General features: G+C 34.0%; 3 protein-coding genes across 5 annotated transcripts; 2 read left to right on the forward strand and 1 right to left on the reverse strand.

Annotated features, from left to right (window-relative positions):
* The first annotated feature begins 1,097 nt into the window (after window positions 1-1,097).
* LOC129886057 (inactive glucose-6-phosphate 1-dehydrogenase 4, chloroplastic) lies at window positions 1,098-9,347 on the forward strand. Of its 2 annotated transcripts, none has more exons than XM_055960578.1 (11): window positions 1,098-1,258; window positions 3,910-4,242; window positions 5,318-5,412; window positions 6,737-6,851; window positions 7,131-7,336; window positions 7,427-7,535; window positions 7,621-7,661; window positions 7,748-7,868; window positions 7,955-8,154; window positions 8,424-8,624; window positions 8,730-9,347. In XM_055960578.1, the coding sequence occupies exons 1-11, from the start codon at window positions 1,145-1,147 to the stop codon at window positions 8,965-8,967; spliced, it is 1,773 nt and encodes a 590-aa protein (XP_055816553.1). In that variant the 5' UTR covers window positions 1,098-1,144; the 3' UTR covers window positions 8,968-9,347. The 2 variants fall into 2 exon arrangements, with proteins under 2 accessions (XP_055816553.1, XP_055816555.1); XM_055960580.1 differs by lacking the exon at window positions 1,098-1,258 and adding an exon at window positions 3,422-3,500.
* Window positions 9,348-12,698: 3,351 nt separating this feature from the next.
* Window positions 12,699-13,380, forward strand: LOC129884631 (uncharacterized). Its single transcript, XM_055958911.1, has one exon. It carries the CDS (start codon window positions 12,810-12,812, stop codon window positions 13,239-13,241), a length of 432 nt encoding a protein of 143 aa, XP_055814886.1. The 5' UTR covers window positions 12,699-12,809; the 3' UTR covers window positions 13,242-13,380.
* Window positions 13,381-15,051: 1,671 nt separating this feature from the next.
* LOC129884632 (GDSL esterase/lipase At1g09390-like) lies at window positions 15,052-19,254 on the reverse strand. Of its 2 annotated transcripts, XM_055958914.1 has the most exons (6): window positions 19,147-19,254; window positions 18,895-19,068; window positions 17,401-17,586; window positions 16,575-16,735; window positions 16,002-16,272; window positions 15,052-15,544 (listed from the first exon to the last, which is right to left on the reverse strand). In XM_055958914.1, the coding sequence occupies exons 1-6, from the start codon at window positions 19,148-19,150 to the stop codon at window positions 15,315-15,317; spliced, it is 1,026 nt and encodes a 341-aa protein (XP_055814889.1). In that variant the 5' UTR covers window positions 19,151-19,254; the 3' UTR covers window positions 15,052-15,314. The 2 variants fall into 2 exon arrangements, with proteins under 2 accessions (XP_055814889.1, XP_055814888.1); XM_055958913.1 differs by having other exon boundaries at window positions 18,895-19,254.
* Between the last annotated feature and the right edge of the window lie 2,256 nt (window positions 19,255-21,510).

Below are 21,510 nucleotides of genomic sequence, written 5' to 3' on the forward strand. Positions count from 1 at the left end.
TTAGATTGATTCCTTTTTTGTATTTTTGTAGTGATGAGATATATGGTTTGGACAAACTTATGAGATTGAAAAATTACGCTCCTTCAGGTTGTGGTCATAGACGTACTTACCATTTAAAATGAAAGTGAAGTCTTCATGGGAAAAGTCTTGTCTGCCCAACAACTCTAGTGAGAATAGTAACCTTATATATTACATATACAAAACGACGTTTGGTTTCTAATATTAGCCAATCCCTTGAGGTTGAGACTTATCTTAATTCACAAGTATTTCTAGTACAGTTGGTAGGGACAAGCAGTATATTGACAGGTGGGCTCAATCCTCTTCGACTTTAAATAGGTGCAATTGCATCCAACATTTTTTTAAAATCCCAACTAGTGATAAATTGGATATATATAATTACGGGAGTAAGAATTTTAAGTTTATGAGTTATGAATTTGACGAAAGTTTATAGTTCATTTTTATAGTTATTGAATTTGTAATAAAATGTTAATATATATTTAATAAATTTTCTTAACTAAATGTATAAGATTTAAGCAAAAGTTACTGAATTCGTCTGAACCTAATTCGTATATAGTTAAGTGATACAATTCTTATGTAAAAGATGAATAACATGCCCTAATATCTTTGGTGCATGCATAAATATGATATTTGCCTGACTATCTCTACCAACAGAATCTATGAAAAATAGAGACGATTAAGCATTTGTATAACCTCATAAAGTTCTTTTAACAATTTTATTTTTTTTTAAAATTGATTGTTTCTATAAATTATCATTTAAATAATCAAATTCTCCCATAATAATAAGTATGTTGTCTAGTAATGTCATAATATCAGTTAATCTTTTCCTTTTTAAATGAGAAAGAATTTACTAATTAATAAAATGGTGGACTGATTTTCCCAAAAGAAAAAAAAAAAGCAGCTCTGATCACTTATGAGAAAATTTCCGAATTCTCCCTCTTGGAGCGTACTCCATACGGGCCATGGGCCCAATATAATGAATCTAAAATTGTGAGAACCCAAGCCCAAAACATTACCAAAACCCAAAACTCAAACGTCAACGTTTCTTACATAGTAAACAACGACATACAGTATATAAATAAACTAGAAAATACAACAGAAAACGTTGATCGGAATATTCAGAGTGATGGCGTCGCTTTCATCAATATCTCTATCAACGTCTTCATCGGAGACCTCAATCCTCCGGTCAATTTATCGGAACCTTTCTGTATTACAGACAGTCGTTGTCCGTACTTTTCCGGTCAGTTCCGAATCCATTTTCCTATGTTTTTTCTGGTGATCCAAATTGAACTGTATGGTTCTCTTCCTGTCGTATCCTCTTTCGTGATTTTTCAATTTATGCATGAAATTCAGTTGAAAAAATTGAGTTATTTCAGTATTTATGAAGAAAATTGGTGTTCATAGACTGAATAATGTTACAAATTCAGTGATATAATAAGTTATCACGTCCCATAAAATTGAAACGATGCAGAGAATAAGTGACCAACCATCTATTCTAGTTTCGAATTGAAGTTCTACTGTGATTGTGCCGTTTTGATTAAAAAGTACACAGGAGAATAATGCACAGAGTATGTTTATATTGGTAATTTGTGAATCCTTCAAAGTAGACTTATGTATACTTTTAAACGTAACCATACACGAGTCTGTCTAAGTTATGATCCATAATTTATCTTTCGTTTTCTTTTTAAAAATTGCTAGTCGAGTTGTCCGTGTTTCAAGTGAGTATAGGGGCTGTATCATAATTCTCTCGACTTCATATGGGTACTTCTATCTACAAGTTACTTTCAATGATTAATAACACTCTGTAATTGTCCAGGAATAATGTTGTCAACTGGGGGGATTATAGATTGACAGATAATTTAATTCAACGTGATATGGAGAGAGAAAAGTAGAAGAGCCATGTTGGACTGTTTCCTATGTACTGTTGTCCAAAATGATGCAATGTTAAAGATCTTGGTCTCAGGTGCCAGTTGCATTGGCTAGCATGTACAAGCTCTGCCGGTGCTTGTGTTTGAGACTGCCATGACCCACAATAACCAAAATAAAGTTTCTATGCTCCCAGGGTGAATTGACTTAGAAAGAACTCATTCCTCTGAGATAGGATTTTCTGAATGCTCATAGTAAACTTATTCATCCAATAACTAACAAAATTGTGCATCTTAGTTCTTCTTTTTTAAAAGGCATAAATGAGTGATTTGTAAGATATAGTTTATTTTTAACAGATTGGAAATAGTAGAAAAATGTACACTAATGAGTATACTGCTTTTGTTTGTTCCAGTTACATTTCTGAAGAGTCAGCAAAATGAATCTTTTACAATGATATCATATAAATTATACCTTCAATTAGAAACAAAAAAAATTCCCAATTTGTTGAAGAACAACTTGGAAATATTGCATAGTTTATCATCAACCTTGATTTGTCTATGCTCAATAATAACCTGGAATAGCGGAACCTACTTGTTCTGCTTCCAAAGTGATTCATTTTTGCGCAAGTATGAATTGTAGATCCTATAGTTCCACTCTTTATTGTATATCTATTTCAACCTGTGCCAAAGGGAAGAAGAGGGTCAGTAAACTTGCTGTCCACTAGGCATATTTCCTGAGCATACTACTCGGGCAGTTTAGAATAAAAGAAGGGTACTTCTCAGCTTGAAGGATGCTGGAAACTACCACTTCTAGTATGAAAGATTCTCCTATACCTTTCTAGAGTGTATTGCTAATTTTTAATAATATGAAATGTTTAAGATAATCTGAACGAGAATTGCTTATGATTTTTAAAAAAAGGGTTATGTGGTTGTAGTTGCTAAATGACTAACTAGCTATTTTCAGAAAGTGGACATCAATATCAGATTTGGACTGGAAATCAGTCAAGCTGACTCTAGGAAAACATAAATAGTCAGCTTTTGGATCCGGGAGAATAAGTTGTAGCTTGCTTGGGTTAGGCTTTGTTTGATCCTTCTAGCCGCAGCGTCCTGTATCATGTCACTCAGTTTAACCTTGGGTGGAGTTTAGAATGTCAAATTGACTTGTATATTGTACATTTGTACTGGCTGCTGTTGAGTTTTTGATAAGCCTGTTAAATTCATAACTGAAAGGTTTAGTTTGATTGGGAAAATATCATTTTAGGATTATAGTTAAAATAATCAAACAAATTTGAACTCTTAAAGTGGTACAGGATAATGTCATAAATAGTTACACATTTCTAGATGCCCCGATAAAATGTGACCCTTTTCATGAAATATATGATTTTTCATGTTCTGCACAATACAGTGAGTGGAAGTTTCATATATACATTTTATACTAATGAAGAAGCAATCATCAAATTACAAGCATAAGGTCAATAACTGGATCTGCTAAAATTTCTATCTAATTGTGTTTCCAATAATTGTGTAATTAGTTATGTTAACCATGTTATAGTGCTGCCGTCCTTCTAAATCATCTCTGGGATCCTTTCAAGGCGTGTTCGCAGTTCACTTGAAAAGGTAATGGTCAAAAATTAGAAAGATGTATAAATCCGCGTCTCACATATGTTGAGCTGTATTAGCATACAGCGCCAAATTAAAGTATCTCTTCTTCCAGCATGCCCTGAATTCTTAAATATGTTTAGTCGGGTGAACTGGTTGACCAGATGAATCTAAACCTTGGTCTATGTTTTCAGTTTGACTGATACTTCTTTATAACTTTCAATCTCCGGATCAGAAGAAGCTGGTGAATTATGTTTAGCTTTTGATATCTCACTGTTCCAGCTTTCTATAATAGTGTGGTTTATCTCACTTTTCCAGCTTTCTATAATAGTGTGGTTTAGTTGGGGAATACACATGCATCTTTTCTGGCCAATGACATTATGATGATGAATTATTTTCTGGAGACTGATATATATTCTTTTTACAGAGCCAGACAATGAAGAAATCCAGAACACAAATAAATTATGTGGCATATGTTCAACCTCATGATGTCAACAGACCACGATCTTCCATAAGGTGTACATCTTTTAATGTGGACGGAACGGGAAGCACTACTTCACTTGATGAAGAAGTTAAAATTGACACTTCCGGGATAAAGTTGCCTTTGCCTTTGTTTGAGACTCAATCATTCAGTAGTGATGCACCAACTGATGATTCAGCCTCTCTTAGCATTGCTGTTATTGGGGCCACTGGTGTACTAGCCAGAACGAAAATCTTTCCAGCATTATTTGCTTTGTATTACAGTGGTCAACTTCCAGAGGTAGGTACATTGATCAACTACCATTGTGCTCCTTTTTGATTTCTACGCATCTGTTGAAATTTTTATTATATTCAGTATCCACAATATTCATTTCTGATCCTGGTGGAACACAGTTTCATCTTAACTTTTTATAATATATTTCTTACTAATGAAAAATTTAATTTTTCGTTGGACCGTCTGTCATAGCTACAACGCTAATTCAATTATTTTCTAATTGTTGTACCTCACAAGTCATATTAATTGGTGGTATAACAACAATAACAATATACCTAGTGTGATCTCACAAGTAGAGTCTGGGAGGGTAGAGTGTACATAACCTTACCTCTACCTCGTAGAGAGGCTGTTCCGATAGATCCTTGGATCAAATTTCAGAAAGTAACTATTTGAAATTATCTTTGATAGCTTGAGCTCAGCTTGTATAATTTTATGATTGCGATCAAACGTAGTAGCTTGATTAAAATCTAAAAAAACTTTTGAAGGGGAGGGGTGGTGCCATGCTTCTTGTTGGACTAAACTAGTGGAAAAATGTATGAGGATTAGTTTTCTTCTACATTGTGCGTTTAAGCTTTTGGGCTAGTGGTGATAACACTTGTTACCTGGGCAAGTAATTTGGTGGCAAGTTGCAACTGTTAGGACTTAGGAATAGATTAAGCATCATGCCGGAAGAGTGAGCTCATCAGCTCATGTGCCACACCAAGTGCAATTGTAGAGTGTAAAAGTATGAAATGTACCGGGCTTCCACAAGTGAAGAAGAACTGACCACATCATGAAGTTATGAAACAAATGAATTTTGTACTTTAAGTTGAAGTATATGATAGTTGTTAATTTGTTCTGTTAGAATCATTTGAAGTAGATTCACGCAAGAACAATTGAGGGTCTCAAAATTTGGAACTTTTTGGTAAGAATATTAACAAGGTAGTCGAATAAGATCAAGCTAAAATTTGAATTGGAATGTTTGAAGTATCTTACTAGTTTCTTCTGCTTGCTACTTTTTAATGATAGGAACCATAATACTGGAAAGTTATATACAGATGAGGTTAACCTTCTAGGCTTACTGGCTTTCTGATGGCTGCAGAAATTTGGTATATTTGGGTATTCGCGGAAAAAATTAACTGAAGAAGATCTAAGAGCCGTAATAGAACCAACTTTAAGTTGCCGCATTGATCACCAGTATGTTCCTCAACTTCCAAATGCACATATATATATATATATATATATATATATATATGTACCTCTGTTTTATATGTTTACTATGTGTATCCATCTGCTTATATCATATGAAACGTTAGAAATATGTGCATATGCATGGAGAGAGTGTGAATGCACATGAGAGAGAGAGAGGGAGGAGGGGATTTTGTCACCGACGGATTTCGTATAGCTTGAGGTATTCTCTTCTAGATTTTGATTTTTTAACTAAAACAATTCAGACTTTTTCACTTCAAAATTTAAGATACGTTTGCTAGAGCACCTGGAAAGCTAATGAGGGAGTTATGAATGATAAGAGAAATAAATGGGTTGTATCATGAAAATTGGCATTTTCTTGTAGTTGATCTATTAACATAAAAATTATTAGGGATAATCTCGGAGACCTACCCCAGGTTTCGCTTCATCACACTAATCTTCCTTGTGGTTTACGATATTACACTTATCTCCCTTATTTTGAAATCTTTGTAAGAATTTTTTTTAACTCATTTTTCTTTAATGAAAACACTTATAATATTGACTAATTTGTCCTTTCTAATTTGCTTTTGTTTAATTGATCTTATAATATCTTCTTTAAGAAGCTCCTTAAAGATGGTGTGGTTTTTCCCCGCCATAAAATTATGTTGTTTGAGTTTGCTGGAATTTTTTAATGAACATATTTGTTAACAATTTCAGAAATGATACTGAAAAAAGGAGGTATACAATAATGAAAAAATAGAAAAAAACTTATGCAAAGAGGATTCCCGCGGAATTAGGAAAGAAGCACACCATTTATACCACAAATTCAAACGAAAAATAGGTAGTTCTGAAAAATGGCTTAAAGAAGAAGGGTGAAGAACAAAAAATTGATGTTTTAAACTTTCAAATTCATGTATTAGTAAAGGAAAATTTTAAAACTAATAGATGTAAAGTAAATTGAAAAAGAAATTATGAAGTGCAGAGCAAAACGATGCCGAAGAGAGGGAGAAATGGTGGTTTGAATTTGCAGATCTTTTTAAAAAGTTTATAGAACTAATTAAACAAAAGAATATATTTAATAAGGTCAAATTATAAAGTTTTTACATTGATAATAAATGTACTAAAAGAAATGTTACAAAAAAATAAAAGTAAAGGAGGTAAGCGTAATATCGTAAATCACAAGGGAAGTTAGTGCTACAAAGCAAAATTTGAGGAGAGGTCTATGAAATTATCCCAAATTATTAAACAGAAACTCATCTCAATTTTCATATGTTAAAATAAAATCATTGGCGTAACAAGATGTAGTTTAGCTTTATAAAGTTACTTTATGCAGAGAAAACTGTGAAGAAGCAATGGATGCATTTCTCAAAAGGACATTCTATCTTTATGGAGGGTATGACAACCGAGAAGGAATGTCAAAGCTCAATATTCTCATGGAAGAAGTTGAGGTAAGTGCTGCTGAGGATTTTTGACCTACGGTGTGCGTTCTGTTGTTTCTTGTACCTCGACTATCGTATTATTTTGTTGTAGTACTATTCTATTACTATCTGTTGTTTTTGTTACTACTCCTTAGGTTTGGGTAAGATTTACACACACTCTACCCTCCCAAACCCCACTTTTTGGGACTATACTGGGTATGTTGTTGTACTTTTTTGTGCGCGTAAGTGCTTGTTATGTCCAATTCTATGTTATTTCTATTACTGTCATTAACAGCTCGTGTACCTTAGGGAAAGTTTGGAGCAAACAGAATATTTTACCTTTCTGTGCCTCAAGAAGCAGTTATCGACGTAGCGTCCTCTCTTGGTGAAAAGGCCCAAACCCCGAGGGGTTGGAATCGTGTAATAATTGAAAAACCCTTTGGTCTGGGTTCGTTTTCTTCTCATCAGTTGACTGCCTCACTTCTTTCAAACTTTGAGGAAAAGCAATTATACAGGTTCAAAATGCATTTTGCAACATGTGTGATATAAGAAGACTTTGTATCTGAATTGTTTAATCATCGCTGTTTTACTTGCCTATTTTCCAGGATAGATCATCTTTTGGGAAGGAACACAATCGAAAATCTTGCGGTTCTAAGGTTCTCTAATCTAGTATTTATGCCATTATGGAATCGAAGTTACATACACAACATACAGGTAATTTGCTTAGGATAACCGACTCTCAATTCACCTTGGGAATAATGCAAGAAGTCTTAGTTTATCATTGAACATTTATTTTTAGGTCACTTTTTCTGAAGAGTTAGGCATGCAGACCTCAGCAAGGTAGCCAAGGTTTCAGTTAACTTATGTAGGTTACAAGTATGTGGTCCTAATCTTCACCCTCTTAACTTTTTCCCTCCACGTAATAGATATCCTAATGGCTATGGGATTTTAGGAGATGTTGTACACAGTCACATCTTCCAGACAGTGGCCTTGCTTGCTATGGAGCCGCCTGTCACCCTTGATGGTGAAGATGTTCGTTATGAGAAAGTATGTAACCTCTATTCCCTATTGTTACAAAATGTTTTCAATAATTTCTGTTGAAATTGGTCATATAAAGCATTTTTACTCCTCAGGTTAAGGTTTTGAAATCAATTCGAAAATTGGGATCATCTGATGTAATTCTTGGGCATTGCGAAGTTGATTTTGGAAGTAACTTCAAGGATGTGGAAAACCTAATGCCCACATATTTTGGTGCTGTTTTACACATTGATAATGCACGGTGGGACGGTGTGCCTTTTCTTATTAAGGCTGGCAGGGGGCTCAAAAAGAACAGGTCTGATCACTGCTCTCTAGTTGTAGTATCTCTATTTCACCTTCAACCATTTGAAATATCATATCCTACTGCCTAAGCACAAAGGATGTGAATCCTTTTTACATTTTCCTTGAGTTTTAATGCGTATATAGATTGCTGTTATGATAGTTTTCACATGTTCCATTCAAACTATTCATATCTGTCTCATAATCCAAAGAATTTGACGCGTGATTTCAATTATCATCAAATAGGTCTTTTCTTTCTAATTTATCCTTACTGATGTGTTTCAGAGTTGAAATTCGTATACAATTTCGTCGTGTTCCTGGAAACATTTATCATAAAGACAGAGGGCATATGCAAGATCTTGCCACTAATGAGCTGATTCTGCGTGATGTGCCTGATGAGGCCATACTCGTCAGAATCAATAATAAAATTCCAGGATTAGGCATGAACTTGGAGGCTTCTGAATTGAACTTGCTTTATAAAGACAAGTAATGTTTTCTATTTTCTTATGTTAATAATTTTTGTGAATTTAGTGTGATGTTAGGATCTCCATTTCCATACCTTCATATTGTTTTCTCTTGTTGATGTACTAGGTACAACGTTGATGTAACTGATTCGTATGAGCAACTTCTTCATGATGTAATTGATGGAGACAACCATCTATTCATGAGAAGCGATGAGGTTGAAGCTGCATGGAACATTTTATCTCCAGTTTTAAGTGAGTTGGACAATAATAATGTGACACTTGAACATTACGAGTTTGGTAGCAAGGGTCCAGATAAAGTCGGTAATCTCTGGGCTAAACATGGGATCAAGTGGTTGGATGATTAGTGAATTTCCTATTAGGCCATTACTTACAATTATCCGTCATACAAACAGTGAAATTCCTAGAGAAGAAAATATTAGAAATCCACTCTCCATACTTGGTTTTCATGGTCATTGATTGAGATGGAATCAGTGTGAAAAAATTTGCACACCTGTTACACACAACAGAAAAAGTCAGATTAATGAGATTGATGACACTAGCATTTGAAAGTTGGATTGGTGCTGTTGGCGCCACTTGCTTTTGTTTGTTTTGGATTCTGTTTACTTGATGAGGCTAATATGTCAAGCTGGCATAGTGACATATTAGTGAACTAACTACTTTGTTGATTGCCTCCCATCGTCAGTCCTTTGACGGTGGATATTTGTTGTTGTTTAGACCTAATGTATCAAGCTGGCATAGTGACATAAAATTTGGTGGTGGTTGTAATCAAATAATCATGTCACTAAGGGATTGATCACTATTTCATAGTTTGGGGGTAGAATAGGACAAGGCTTTTTGTAGAAGTTGCAAGATAAGCTTAAATTCAGCTCCTTTTTGACAATTTCCCAACTTTGAATGACACCTTTGAGGTTGAATGTAATGCATCCCGGAGTAGGTATAGGTGGATAGCTTTTACTATAGTGAGAAGTTTGTGTGGTGCGACATTGAATTATTCTACTTATTATTTGGAGCTCCTTAGAACTAACTATAAACACTTAACATTTTTAAATGAGATTTTTCGGAGCGAATCTGTATGAGTTGGGTTCCAAATTAGATACCCTACTCAGGTGGAAACCGAAAATTTGAAAATCTATTCAAGGTCAGATGAGAAACGCAAGTTATAGAGAGCAATGCTTTGGACATCCCTAATTGAATTACCGTATGAATTTTAGACATCCAAGGAATGTTTATTGCTAGTCCATTTTCAAGCTAACTAAATGCCTATCTATTGTTAGTTCTGTTCCACTTTCTCTAAATAGAAAAGAAGAGGTCAGTCAACAACAGGAGAAGCATTTCAAAATATTTGGGACCTAGCTAATTGGGTTTGTACAGAAACTTGCTAAAAGGATCAAGACACAGATCTAAACAGAATAAAAAGTAACTCTACTGCTTGGAGTATATCTTAAAGCAAAAGCAAAATCCATTCACATGCCGTCAATCTTTTCCTAAATCTGCTCTAGATTTGCTTTTGAGCTCTTTGATTCTCTATTTGTTAGTAATTAGCATTAAACTTTTTGACTCGGTATCGCATAAACGTGGCCATGTTTGTGTTAAATTGGAATCATCAGTTATCACTATTAGAGTGTGTTTGGAAGGGTGGAGACATTTTTTAGAAAATATTTTTCAATTTTCTCATGATTGATTAAAATATTTTGAAAAATATTTTTTCTAGAAAAACAAGCTTCTTAAAAATAAGGAAAATAATTTTTTTAATGAAATAAAGGAAAATAAGTTATATAAATAATATTTTAAGTTTATCGTCTCCTCCTCACCCACCCAACATCCCAATTCCCACCCTTTGACCATCCCCCCACCCCCAAACCTCCACTTCCTACCCTGTCCTGCCTACATAGTACCATCCCCCCACCCCCAAACCTCCACTTCCTACCCTGTCCTGCCTACATAGTATTTTACTAGATAATATATAAATATTTTTGAGATGATAATTTCTTCACCTACTTACCAAACACTACAAATAAACAGTAATCCATTTATTTTTCAAACACACCCTTATTAGAGTATTACATAACGTGATTCATTACTCAAGACATACTTGAGTCGAACAAATTGCTTCAGGAAAGTGCTTTTAACCCATCCCCTTCACGCAACAGCACACACTTGTTGATCCCGCTCAGAAAAGTGACCGACCAGGCCTTATGAGGCTTGGGGAAAGCAGAGAATCAGCAAAGAATAATAATAAAAAAAGGTCCTATTTACTGTAAGAATGAAGCTGGTGGAGACTCGTGTGTTCAGCAAGTAGGTGCAGAGTCCTACAATAATAAAATACTTAGTGAAATCTCATTAAATGTGAATTTGAGGTGAATAAAGTGTATGCAAAAACTGTTTTTAATTTAGAATTAGGCTGAAATATGTGACATATCACATGTCACAGTATGGGCGTAGCATATATTCTGGTCGGTCATTGACATAATGGCTGTCGTAGAGAATGATGCAACCTACCAAAAAAAACAAAAATGATGCAACCTTAAGTCGTTTTTTTTTTTGTCTTCTCAAAATCACATTGCAATTACATATCTAACCATGCTTGTCATGAGGATATGAGCTAAATCAACAACTCCAATCAAAAGGTCATTTTGGGCAACTTCGTTCAAGAAATTTGGGTGGTATATATTACTATGTAGTATGTACTCCCTCCTGTCCGTTTAAGGATCGTGTAAAAAAAAATATGACAAAATAAAATAAATCAATTTAGTTAGTTCATTGTTTTTCATACTATGAATCTCAAGAAGTCAATTTAAATAGGAGTTGTTCACCAATAGTCTCCACTTCTATCATTTCTTTAGTCCCTCCGGCTCAAATTATTTTGTTTTATTTTTTTAATGCATGTTTCTTGAGAAAAATATTATTTAAGAGGTTCTTTTTAATTATTTTATTTTCATTGTTAAGATATAATCTTTTTTTAATAAATATTTATTTTATTGAGGTGTATATAGTTTTCAAGTACAATTATTATTAAGGATAAAATAAAATTAAAAAGATATTTTTAACTTTCAAAATAAAAAATAATTATTTTTAAAAATCACAAAAAATAATTTGAGATGAATGGAGTATTATATTCTCTCTTTTTTAGCTTTGGGGAGAGGGGTATTATGTTAAAAGAGTACACACAATTTTCAACGTTAAATGTATGTTGCAATTGTATTTTTTTCATTTTTCCTTTTGGGAAAAAAGGGGGGAAAGGGATAGGGAAATGGAATTTGATCCTTTACCATAAGTAAAGAATAGTAACCAAATGCGCAACTCTCTCACATCCGTTGGTAATTTTACTTGTAAGTATTTATGAACTACACATGTGCTTCTAGAAGTTCTCGTATTTTCATTTAATAGTACTCCTCTATTTTCTAGTTACAATTTAAATTAAACAATAATACTGCTAAAACCTTTTGTATTTATTGACAAATTTTTGTGTTATTTTCCACTGACTCATGTAAAAAATATCATATAATCAAAAAGAATATTTATAAATGAGCCATAAAATCGATCTATCTTTCTATAGAATATCATATAATATCTCGAAAAAAACATGAAAAATAAGTTATTGTATTCAATAAGAGAGTCTAATAAGGGCCCGTCAAAAAGAAGGATTAATAAAACTTTAGATTTGGTAAGTTTACGATCAAGAGGTGCACATAATTTTATATATATATTTTATACAAGTAACACATATCACAAACTTACATGTTACACGCGCTAATAGCAAAGCCAAATGAATACCTAAGCATACGGTCACGAACTGGGTTAGAAAGAGTCGAGCGATTCATTCAAACTTCCTTAAAAGAAAAATCACTGTTGTGTATGTTGTTGTATATATACATATAATAATAATAATAGATATTGGACCTATTTTACTTTTTTTGTATATTTATTTTTTTATATTTTAAATTCTTAATGAAAATTGAGACTCCGGGTCAGTTGATTTTCTTTCTATTCTTTCACCTTTGTTTTTGGGTGGTTCTTTTGTGCCCATTTTGGGAAAGGATTCGAGGGGGTGGGGTTGCGAGGTAGTTGGGGATGGAGTAGTCTTTTTCAAAAAAAATAAGTAAGGGGAACAAGGTTATCCTCCATATTTATTGCCTTGGCCCCCCCTATCTCTCATTATTTCTCTTATTTTCCACATCAAGAGATTATGGATAGAGAGAGAAGGAAGAGGAAGAATTTGGAAACTGAGAGATTAGAAAAAGAACAAGAAGAAGATGAAGATGAGAAAGTCGACAAGTTTTTTGCACTTATAAGAAGCACTAAAGATATACGTGACCGTTTGTTAGGAAGAAATTTAATTGTAGAGAGATCATCAAAGATTTTGGAAGAAAATAATAATAATAACAGAGATTCAGTTCTTGGAATTTTGAATCCATCGATTCATCAACGAGATTTCATGGAAATTGATGCTTCTGCAACTGCAGGTCCTTCCAATTCTAACACCAACAAACAACAACGTCAAAAAGAAGAAGAAGAAGAAGAAGATGAAAGAGGAAAAAAATTAGGAACAAAACAAGATTCTAATGAAGAAGAAAAAAAATGTAATATGTTGGACTTGGACCTCAATCTTTCATTGTAAGCTATTTTTTTTTAATTTTTTTTTTTAAATTTAAATTCTCAGAACGCGAATCAAAGTTGTTGTTAATCTAGTTATGATATCTAGAAAATGTTTAATTTTTAAAGTCATCAATGGTTAGTGCACCTTTTTTTCTAATTTTTTTTCCCTGTTCCTAAGATTATTGAAATGATTTGACTGATTAAGACACAAGAATAATAATTTGGAGTCTCATATTTTTATTTCTGCTACAACACGCAATGCAATGTGTTATATGTGTGCATTTGTCTCATTTTTTGTTGGCTTGATAATTCAATGGACTCACCCGTAAAAGTTGGATGAATTTTGACTTGTCTCTGATTTCTTTCCCCTACAAATATAGCAACTGTAGTCTAAGACAAACATGTGACTAATACACTTTAAAACCCTAATTTTACTTGATTTGCGAAAAATGAAATGTAGGTAATACTACAAGATAATTTTTGTATAGTTAAAAGTACGACTCCAGTCACAAGCTGCCTTCAGATAATTTTTGTATAGTTAGAAGTACGACTCCAGTCACAAGCTGCCTTCAGCAGCCTCTTCCTTGCGGTTAAGGTAACGATTAAAATCATGGCCACCTCCGTGACGGGTGGTGAATACCGCCGTATAGCTGATCAGCAATTACTAGCCGTTGGAAAAATTATTGTCAAAATGTTAAATTAAGAACTTTGAATTCCCCTAATATTTTATGCCAATACAAAATGAGATAAATTAAGAACTTTGAATTCCCCTAATATTTTATGCCAATACAAAATGAGATAGGAGTTAAGATTTTTTTTCATTGCATAATTCATGACACTTTGCATTTTTAAAATAAAATCATCATTTTTAGTTTAACATCTTTAATATTTCGAACTAACACAAAGAATTCATTTTTTTCAAGACCCTTGCTTGAGTTCTTTGAGACCAACTCGGGTCTCGGTTGCTAGGAAGAATACATGTTGAAAGCCAATAGAGTACTGAGTTTGTGAAAAATCGCATTGTCTGACATATGTATGCTTAAGTTGCATATATAAGAATAAGGAAAAAATCCACAAGTATTGATATTAAATTCGTTGTTCTTAACCAACAACATACTCGATGCGATCTACCGGAGGAATAGAGTGTATGCCGATCTTATCTTTCCCTTGTGAGGTAGAGAGGTTGTTTCAGATAGACCATCGACATAAAAATTGGGTAAGCCCAGGAGCAGGGGTGGACTTATGTGGGTGCCAAGGGGTTCACCCGAACCCCGTCAGCAAAAAATTACATAGTTTATATAAGGTAGGTTTTCTATATTTTTGTACATGTATTAATTTTGCACCATCAAAATCAAATAAGAGAGATAGCCTAGTGTACTAGACTCCCAAACTTGGACCACGAATAGTATTCCCAATTTGCAGGTTTGATTTTTGCTAGGTGCACAGGCTACCTAATTTTTTAAAATTGAATTCTTTGTTGGTGTACAACTACTACTTTTTTTAAAAAAAAAACAGTCAGAATAACTTAAAACCTTTTTCCATTTGATGTTTATGTTTGAACTTCACACATTTCGACTTTTCAAAACCCGTGAATGAAAATCCTAAATATCCGCCACTGCCCAGGAGGACTTTGAACTGCTAAGAGGTGTCTAGCTCTTCATCAATATAAGGCGGGTTACGAACAACCATTCTTCTGGGTCGACGCTAAGAACTAAAAAGTTCCTCTCTCTCTTTCCGTCTTAAGAAGAGAAATACAGCAGATGCGTGTAGTTTTCATGTATGACATGTGCAAGAAATATAATATTTGGAATTATGTAAACTAGAAGACATCATGATGTGAATTACTTGCAAAAGCAAAAAATAAACAAAGACTTAAAAAGGCTTTAATATCATAAGAAGACTCACCTATAACATAAATTAATACATGCCTAAAATAACAAGGAAAAGTGAACTGAAACAAACAGTGTTGGGGAATCCTGACTTTAAAACTAAGAGCAAAGACTTCACCTTGGCCTCTTTCTAATAACCAGCGATATATCATTTTTGGGGAATCCTGACTTTAATACATGCTTGCATTTATTCTAGCAAGTGACCATCAATGGCAAAAGAAATCGAAGCCAATTCGTGGAGTGGAATAGTCCATTGAAAGTATCTTAGAGGCTATGACTCTGTTAGCTGCCTCAGTATAATGAACTCCATCCCAACTTATGAACTCAGACCCTTCACTGCAAACCTGATAAGCATGCTGACCGCACGTCACTCCTTTACGGTAGTTGTATGGAGGACCTCCATAGCCACAGCATGCCATTAACGGATTTGAGAAGCCTGCAAATGTAGAATCATCATATTTGAACAGTAGTAATTAGTAAGCTGCCAACTATCTTCAACTAGTCAGTAGCTCTCAAGTATATACTATGTTGAATCTCTCTACATGATGGTATGAAAAGAATGAAACATATTACTTTAGAAGATTCCACATGAGTGGATATTAAGTAAATGTCACTAGTGTATAAGACAAGTGAATATTCTATATAGGATTGCCATCATACTTCCGACATGAAGTACCTATACCCCTTCGGATTTCAGTCACGAGATGCCAAATTCTTGTTCTCTTCTTTTTAAATTTAAATTAGAAGAGAAAGGAATGACATCTCCTGCCTTTTTTTCTTACTAATAATATCAGCCTTTCGTACCAACTTTAGTAGATTCATTCTGATTATTGAAAACGTAAGACCTAGGAAAATTTAGCTGATTAACCAAACGAGAAAGATTTTATGCTTACCGTAGCTGCTGGAGTTGGCTATAAGATCATATTTGATAGCATATATGTCTACATACACAATAGTAGCATCCTTCATTTCAGATCTCAACTCTTGCAACAAATGTCGCAACCCTTCATTAAACAGTTTGGCAGCAGAGTTGTAATTTGCCAGACAGCCATGTGGATCGAGATCAGAGGAAACTTTCTGAACCAGAGTAAGTTTTTGAGGCAGGCATCCTAGTGGTCCGGTGTTATGGATCCAAAATTTCCTCCCTCCTTGAGAATATATGACCTACATTAGGAAAGTTTAATGGAATGGACAAACTCTAGAACTACCTAATTTAAGCTATAATCAGAAATCTTAAATATTTATGTGAAAGGATGGATCACTATTATCTTCTCATTAATTCTAATAAAAGCATATACAAACCATAGGCATCCTAGTTCCAACTAAAAGAATTATTATGAGACTATCATCATTTATAATGCTTGTCATCTTTAACTTTTCTTAGAATTTCAAACGTAATGCACTCAAATTCCCACACGGCGATAGTAAGGCTGTAAATAAGTGAGAATAATGCTCTAAGAAATTACCTGAATTGCATCCTTGATCTCTGTAACAAAGGAGGGGATCATCTTGACTACTTCCGCGTAAGACAGGTTCTTAGCAAATGAATCGGCAAGGTCGTTTTGTCCAATATCTATCATAAAAAGAGCACTGCGGAATCCTTCATCACCAATTAGATTTGCAGAACCTGAATTCAACAATAAGAAATCAATTCAAGATCCATAATTTCAAGAGCCTAACATTTTTTCGCAACTGATGCTCAATCAGCAATGAAAAGAAAGAAAAAAACAAGAATTTAGAGATACACTGTCTCTCAATCGAGGATCCTGCTAAGCATGTTGCACACTATTTAAAGTATCTTTCTAGCACCTCTGATTTTCTTGATTACTGAGCTGGGCTCCAATTTCTCACATGTGTACTCAGTAGTTTAATCGAAGACAATTTCACCAAAGCATTGCCAATACAAAAAATCTAAGGGAATGTAAAAGATTTTTAAAATCCTCAACTTTTATTTGGACATAGCTTGGCAATTTCCCATTTTACCAATTGTGTTGATTGAATACTACGTACGTACTTGCAGATAAATATCTAAAGATAACCTCTGTAATCTACCATCAGCTCGCAAAACATCTACTGAAAGACGTAAAGGTATTTGAAACTACTGAACTGGAACAAAGGGGAGAAATGAAGGACCAGGTCTCAATTTTAACTATAAGTATTCCATTTTGTTTTCTTGATAACTAACATAGTCTGTTTTCGTAACAACACTGCAAATTTGTGTTACTGAGATTGTCACTAAATATTACAAGGAAAACCTCTGTAGAGAGAATGAAAGGGAAGTGTAAGAATTACCAGCACTGACAAGTTCAATTGAGCGACCCTTGAAATGAAGGAACTGCAGGACTTGAATATACAATGCGAATGGTTCATACTTAGGTAGTAACCGAGATCCTGCTATAGCAAAATTTGCTCCATTCAAGAAACTAGATCCGACAGAGTCTAGGTATGGGCTCAGGAACCTTGTATTAACACTTTGACCTGCGCTGACAATACTGCTGTCTCAGCTCATATACATTGATATCTCGTTATACTTGGAAAGAGTAAAATTATGTTTACATAACAAATTAACATGTATATGTACAATAACCGTGATTGCAGAAAGAATTCAACATCACATTCCACTTCTGCAAAATAATTACTAAACAGATGACCAAGCATTTGGTTGATCTCCAACTAAAACGATTGATTCACATATAGTAGGAAGGAATGTAGTGCTGCTGAAGGGCCATACAAATCCCAGAATAATGCAAGGCATAAGAAATCTTTGAAAGTTTTAAGAAAAATAATAATGACATGAGAACATTGGAAATATTCATCAGCTCAATTCCTATTACAACCTTCAATCCTGTCTTCATTTTTATTTGCCAGGATATTCTAAATTCCTAAGGCACATGATAAGAATGTGTGAACCAACCGTAGCTATTTTCTGCACAATGAAGATACTTGCTATATGTTCCGTCTCAATACAGTAGGAGACATAATAATCTTAATGGTTTTGCACATTGCATAAGTTTCATGACAAATGAGGTCCTAATCACCTTTCACTTTCACGTTTCTATTAAGCATTACTCCTAACTCCTAAGGTCCATTGTAGTGATATAATCTTTCCTTACATGATAAATTGCCTAAAGCAAGTATTTCCAAAAGAATGAGACATAAAATGTCTTAGTAAACCTTTATGTGAAGATCGTTAGTTTATTCTGGATATTGTTATTTTCAACCGTCAATGAGCTATCAATTTTAAGTCATTTAATATTTACAAGAGTATCACATTATAAAACAGAGATTAGGTAAACTAAATGATGCAAAGTACATTTTCAATTAGGTTTTTGTATAAAATAAAAATGTTCAATAAGTCCCCTTCAGCTCCTCTCTAAAGATTAACAAGTGAATAGTCTATATTATGTACGATACAGATCATAGTTTACCTAGTCAAAGTTTCCGCTCAAGATGGAAAATCGAATCCTCACCAGCAATCAACTAATAACATAAACTTTGAATAAGGACCATAAATGTAATGCTATTAATTTCCTTAATTCCACACTCCACAGTTGTCAAAGCTGTATTCACTTATGAAATCCAAAATGCTTAGAGACATTAAAAATCCATGTAGGACCCAATCAAATATTCATCACAATCTTTCACAGATATGACTCTCTACCTACCAATCAATGGATGCAGTGAATCCAACTTCAAATACATACACATTAATGTCATATACTTGTCAATGTACAATAATTTTACATTTTTTGTACATAAAATGAAAAAAGAAAAACAAGGACTTACAGAGAAAATCGAGAATGAGGCGGCCATCAGAGAGACGGCCAGTTGATCGGAGGAAGAAAGTTCGACCATTTGGGAGGTTAATGGGGTACCCGAGTCCGGCAACGAGTCCACCCGTATCCGAGTTAGAATCACCAAAATTGAAAATAACTGGTGGATTTTTACACTGAGCTAAAACTGGATTTGAAAGAGAGGATAAAATTAAAGAAATGACAAGAATAATGTAAGCTGAGGCTTGTAAAAATGAGAGCCAACCCATGTTATTTTGCTTAGTGCAAGTGTAGTCACTAGTCACTTCTTCAGCTTCTTTTAGTAGAACCAACGTTGGCAGTTCCTGAAAATAAACATGGTATTAGGTTCTTTTCCCAATGCTATAGATTTTTTAATTAGTTGATAAAAAAAATTGATAATAAATTTATTCTACTTTTATTAATAAAATAATTTATAATTACATAAATAAAAAGAATCATAAATTTTAAATTTAATCGAACACCACGGAGGAATAAGTAAGTTTTTGATAGTTATGAAATTCGGGCTAAGTGCTAACTTGTGCGAACTAATTTCTACCAACACTTTTACTTGGGAAATTTTATCCAGGAAGACTTTAATTTACTTTACTTGCAGAAGTTGCGGTAATTCCAAATCAAGCTTGGGCCTGTTATTCTCAACAAACAGCAGGTTCTGGGTCTCCAGCCCATTGTATATTTGTATTAGGCCTATCTTGCCACCTTGTCATGTCAATTGTCAAGCTCGCAATACCAATTTTAGAAGTGGAATCAGCCGTGTTGATTCTTTTACTTCATGCTGGTTAGTTTCTTATGTTTGTATATAATTTTGCAGGAATTCAACAACAAAAATTATACAATAATAATATTACTTAAACCGAATCCAAAAAGATCTAGATCATGCATGCACAATACTCTAACTTGTAGTCACGTACACATGAATATGCTGTCTGCTTTTTCTTGTGATCATCAACTGTAAAATCTACTCTTTTAATTCTTGTTTTGTTTTACATCTATAAAGTGCTTAATTACTCTTTTATCTAATTATATTCCATCAAATTTTAGTCGTCATCATCCAGATGTAAACACCCAAACAGAAGAGTAAAAAATAAAATTAAAAATGGGGGACGATAAATATTGGCTGCATTGATAATGGTGCAGATTGGGTAACCAGAAATGAATATTGTAGGAAAAATAGCTATGGGTGCAGGCACGGACCCTTTCGTCCGTATTACTTTATCGACAAATAATTGGCACCGTTTCCCTTGCTCCCTTTGCTTACTTCTTCGAGAGGTAATTAATTAAGTACTCCTCACCCTATCACAAATTGAAAATTTATCTTCTGATTATCTATTCACGACATAATCTGAAATGAATCTAATTAAGTTAGTGTGGGAATAAGGACAACGCTGTTAATTCGTCCAGGAGTTTTGACACTTTAGATAATTACGAAGGCATAGATTACTATTTTTTTTTTCAATTGCACCCCCATTACTACTCATATAAATTAAGGGTAATTTGGTATGCGAGATAAGGTAATTGAATTTAAAGGAATTGTGTCACGTTTTAAGACTTTTACTAAGTACACATGCGGTACCTGATAACTTGAATTGCTTACGTTCTTTCATTTGTGGGTGAACTATCTTTAAAAATTATGTAATATTTTTTTGAATTTTGCGGCAACAAACGACAACAGACGGGGTTAGATCATTTGTCCGATTTCGGTTGGAAGTGTCATCTGTAGCGGAAATCGATGTCCATAGATGAACGAACTGTCCATTTTAGTATATGTATTTAAGGAGTGTCCCTTTTAGTCTTTAGGGTTCAAAAAGTGTCCTTTTTTGAGTTTTCAACTCTTCCCGACAAGTTATGGGATTCTACGGTGTCCTTTGGGGAAGGAGAAAGAGAAGTCAAAGTCAGAGACAGATAGTCTTGAGATAAAAACAAATCAATTGAAGCAGCCGCAATTAGGAGCAACGTGTGACTTGGAACTGCAATTATCAGAGCAATCAAATCCTAAATTTCATGCATATTCACGCTCACGCACCATATACCTAAAAATACCAAGTGGCAGTTTCTCAATTCTCATGAATCCATCAAGTCTAGACGTGAGCATTGAAATCTACTAATGGGCTGTGTGCCGCAAATTCATTACTATGGGACATTTTGTCATGAATAATCAATCACATGAATATCTTACGAGGAATAACACCCAATTGCCATGCAAATGATGGTCTTGAATTTACGATCTCTGCTTGTTCCATTGACAAATATTTAATTTTAAAAGTCAAAAGGTTTATCCATGGGGCAAATTTGTCAAATTTAAAGTTTCTCCATGTCAATGATTACCCACTTTCAAAGTCAATTTCAAAAATGGTTTGGACTTGTATAGCAAAATAAGCTTAAAAGAAATAACATTCGGCCACCATCACCATAAATCTCTCCTTTTTTTACCCCTCTTCATTTGTGCGTCTTGCCTCTATTTTTCTCTCCCGTTCATTCCATCCACCTGTACAACCATAGTACCATAGGAATGCTGAAAGACCTTAAAACTCTCCTCCATTTTCCTTCTTTTTCATTCTATCTCCTTAAATCTCTAAATAAAACTCATATT

This window comes from Solanum dulcamara, chromosome 4 (genome assembly GCF_947179165.1).
Source record: "Solanum dulcamara chromosome 4, daSolDulc1.2, whole genome shotgun sequence".
NCBI classification, from domain to species: Eukaryota; Viridiplantae; Streptophyta; class Magnoliopsida; order Solanales; family Solanaceae; genus Solanum; species Solanum dulcamara.

Excerpts from the sequence above, each read along its gene's own strand:
- LOC129884632 (XM_055958913.1), bottom strand. The coding sequence starts at position 19,150 with ATGGGTTGGCTCTCATTTTTACAAGCCTCAGCTTACATTATTCTTGTC. Across the intron at positions 16,736-17,400 it reads AATTGAACTTGTCAGTGCTG|GTTCTGCAAATCTAATTGGT; the intron begins GTAATTCTTACA and ends TGTTGAATTCAG. Across the intron at positions 15,545-16,001 it reads AGCCAACTCCAGCAGCTACG|GCTTCTCAAATCCGTTAATG; the intron begins GTAAGCATAAAA and ends CTACATTTGCAG.
- LOC129884631 (XM_055958911.1), top strand. The coding sequence starts at position 12,810 with ATGGATAGAGAGAGAAGGAAGAGGAAGAATTTGGAAACTGAGAGATTA.
- LOC129886057 (XM_055960578.1), top strand. The coding sequence starts at position 1,145 with ATGGCGTCGCTTTCATCAATATCTCTATCAACGTCTTCATCGGAGACC. Across the intron at positions 1,259-3,909 it reads TCGTTGTCCGTACTTTTCCG|AGCCAGACAATGAAGAAATC; the intron begins GTCAGTTCCGAA and ends TTCTTTTTACAG. Across the intron at positions 8,155-8,423 it reads AGGGGGCTCAAAAAGAACAG|AGTTGAAATTCGTATACAAT; the intron begins GTCTGATCACTG and ends GATGTGTTTCAG.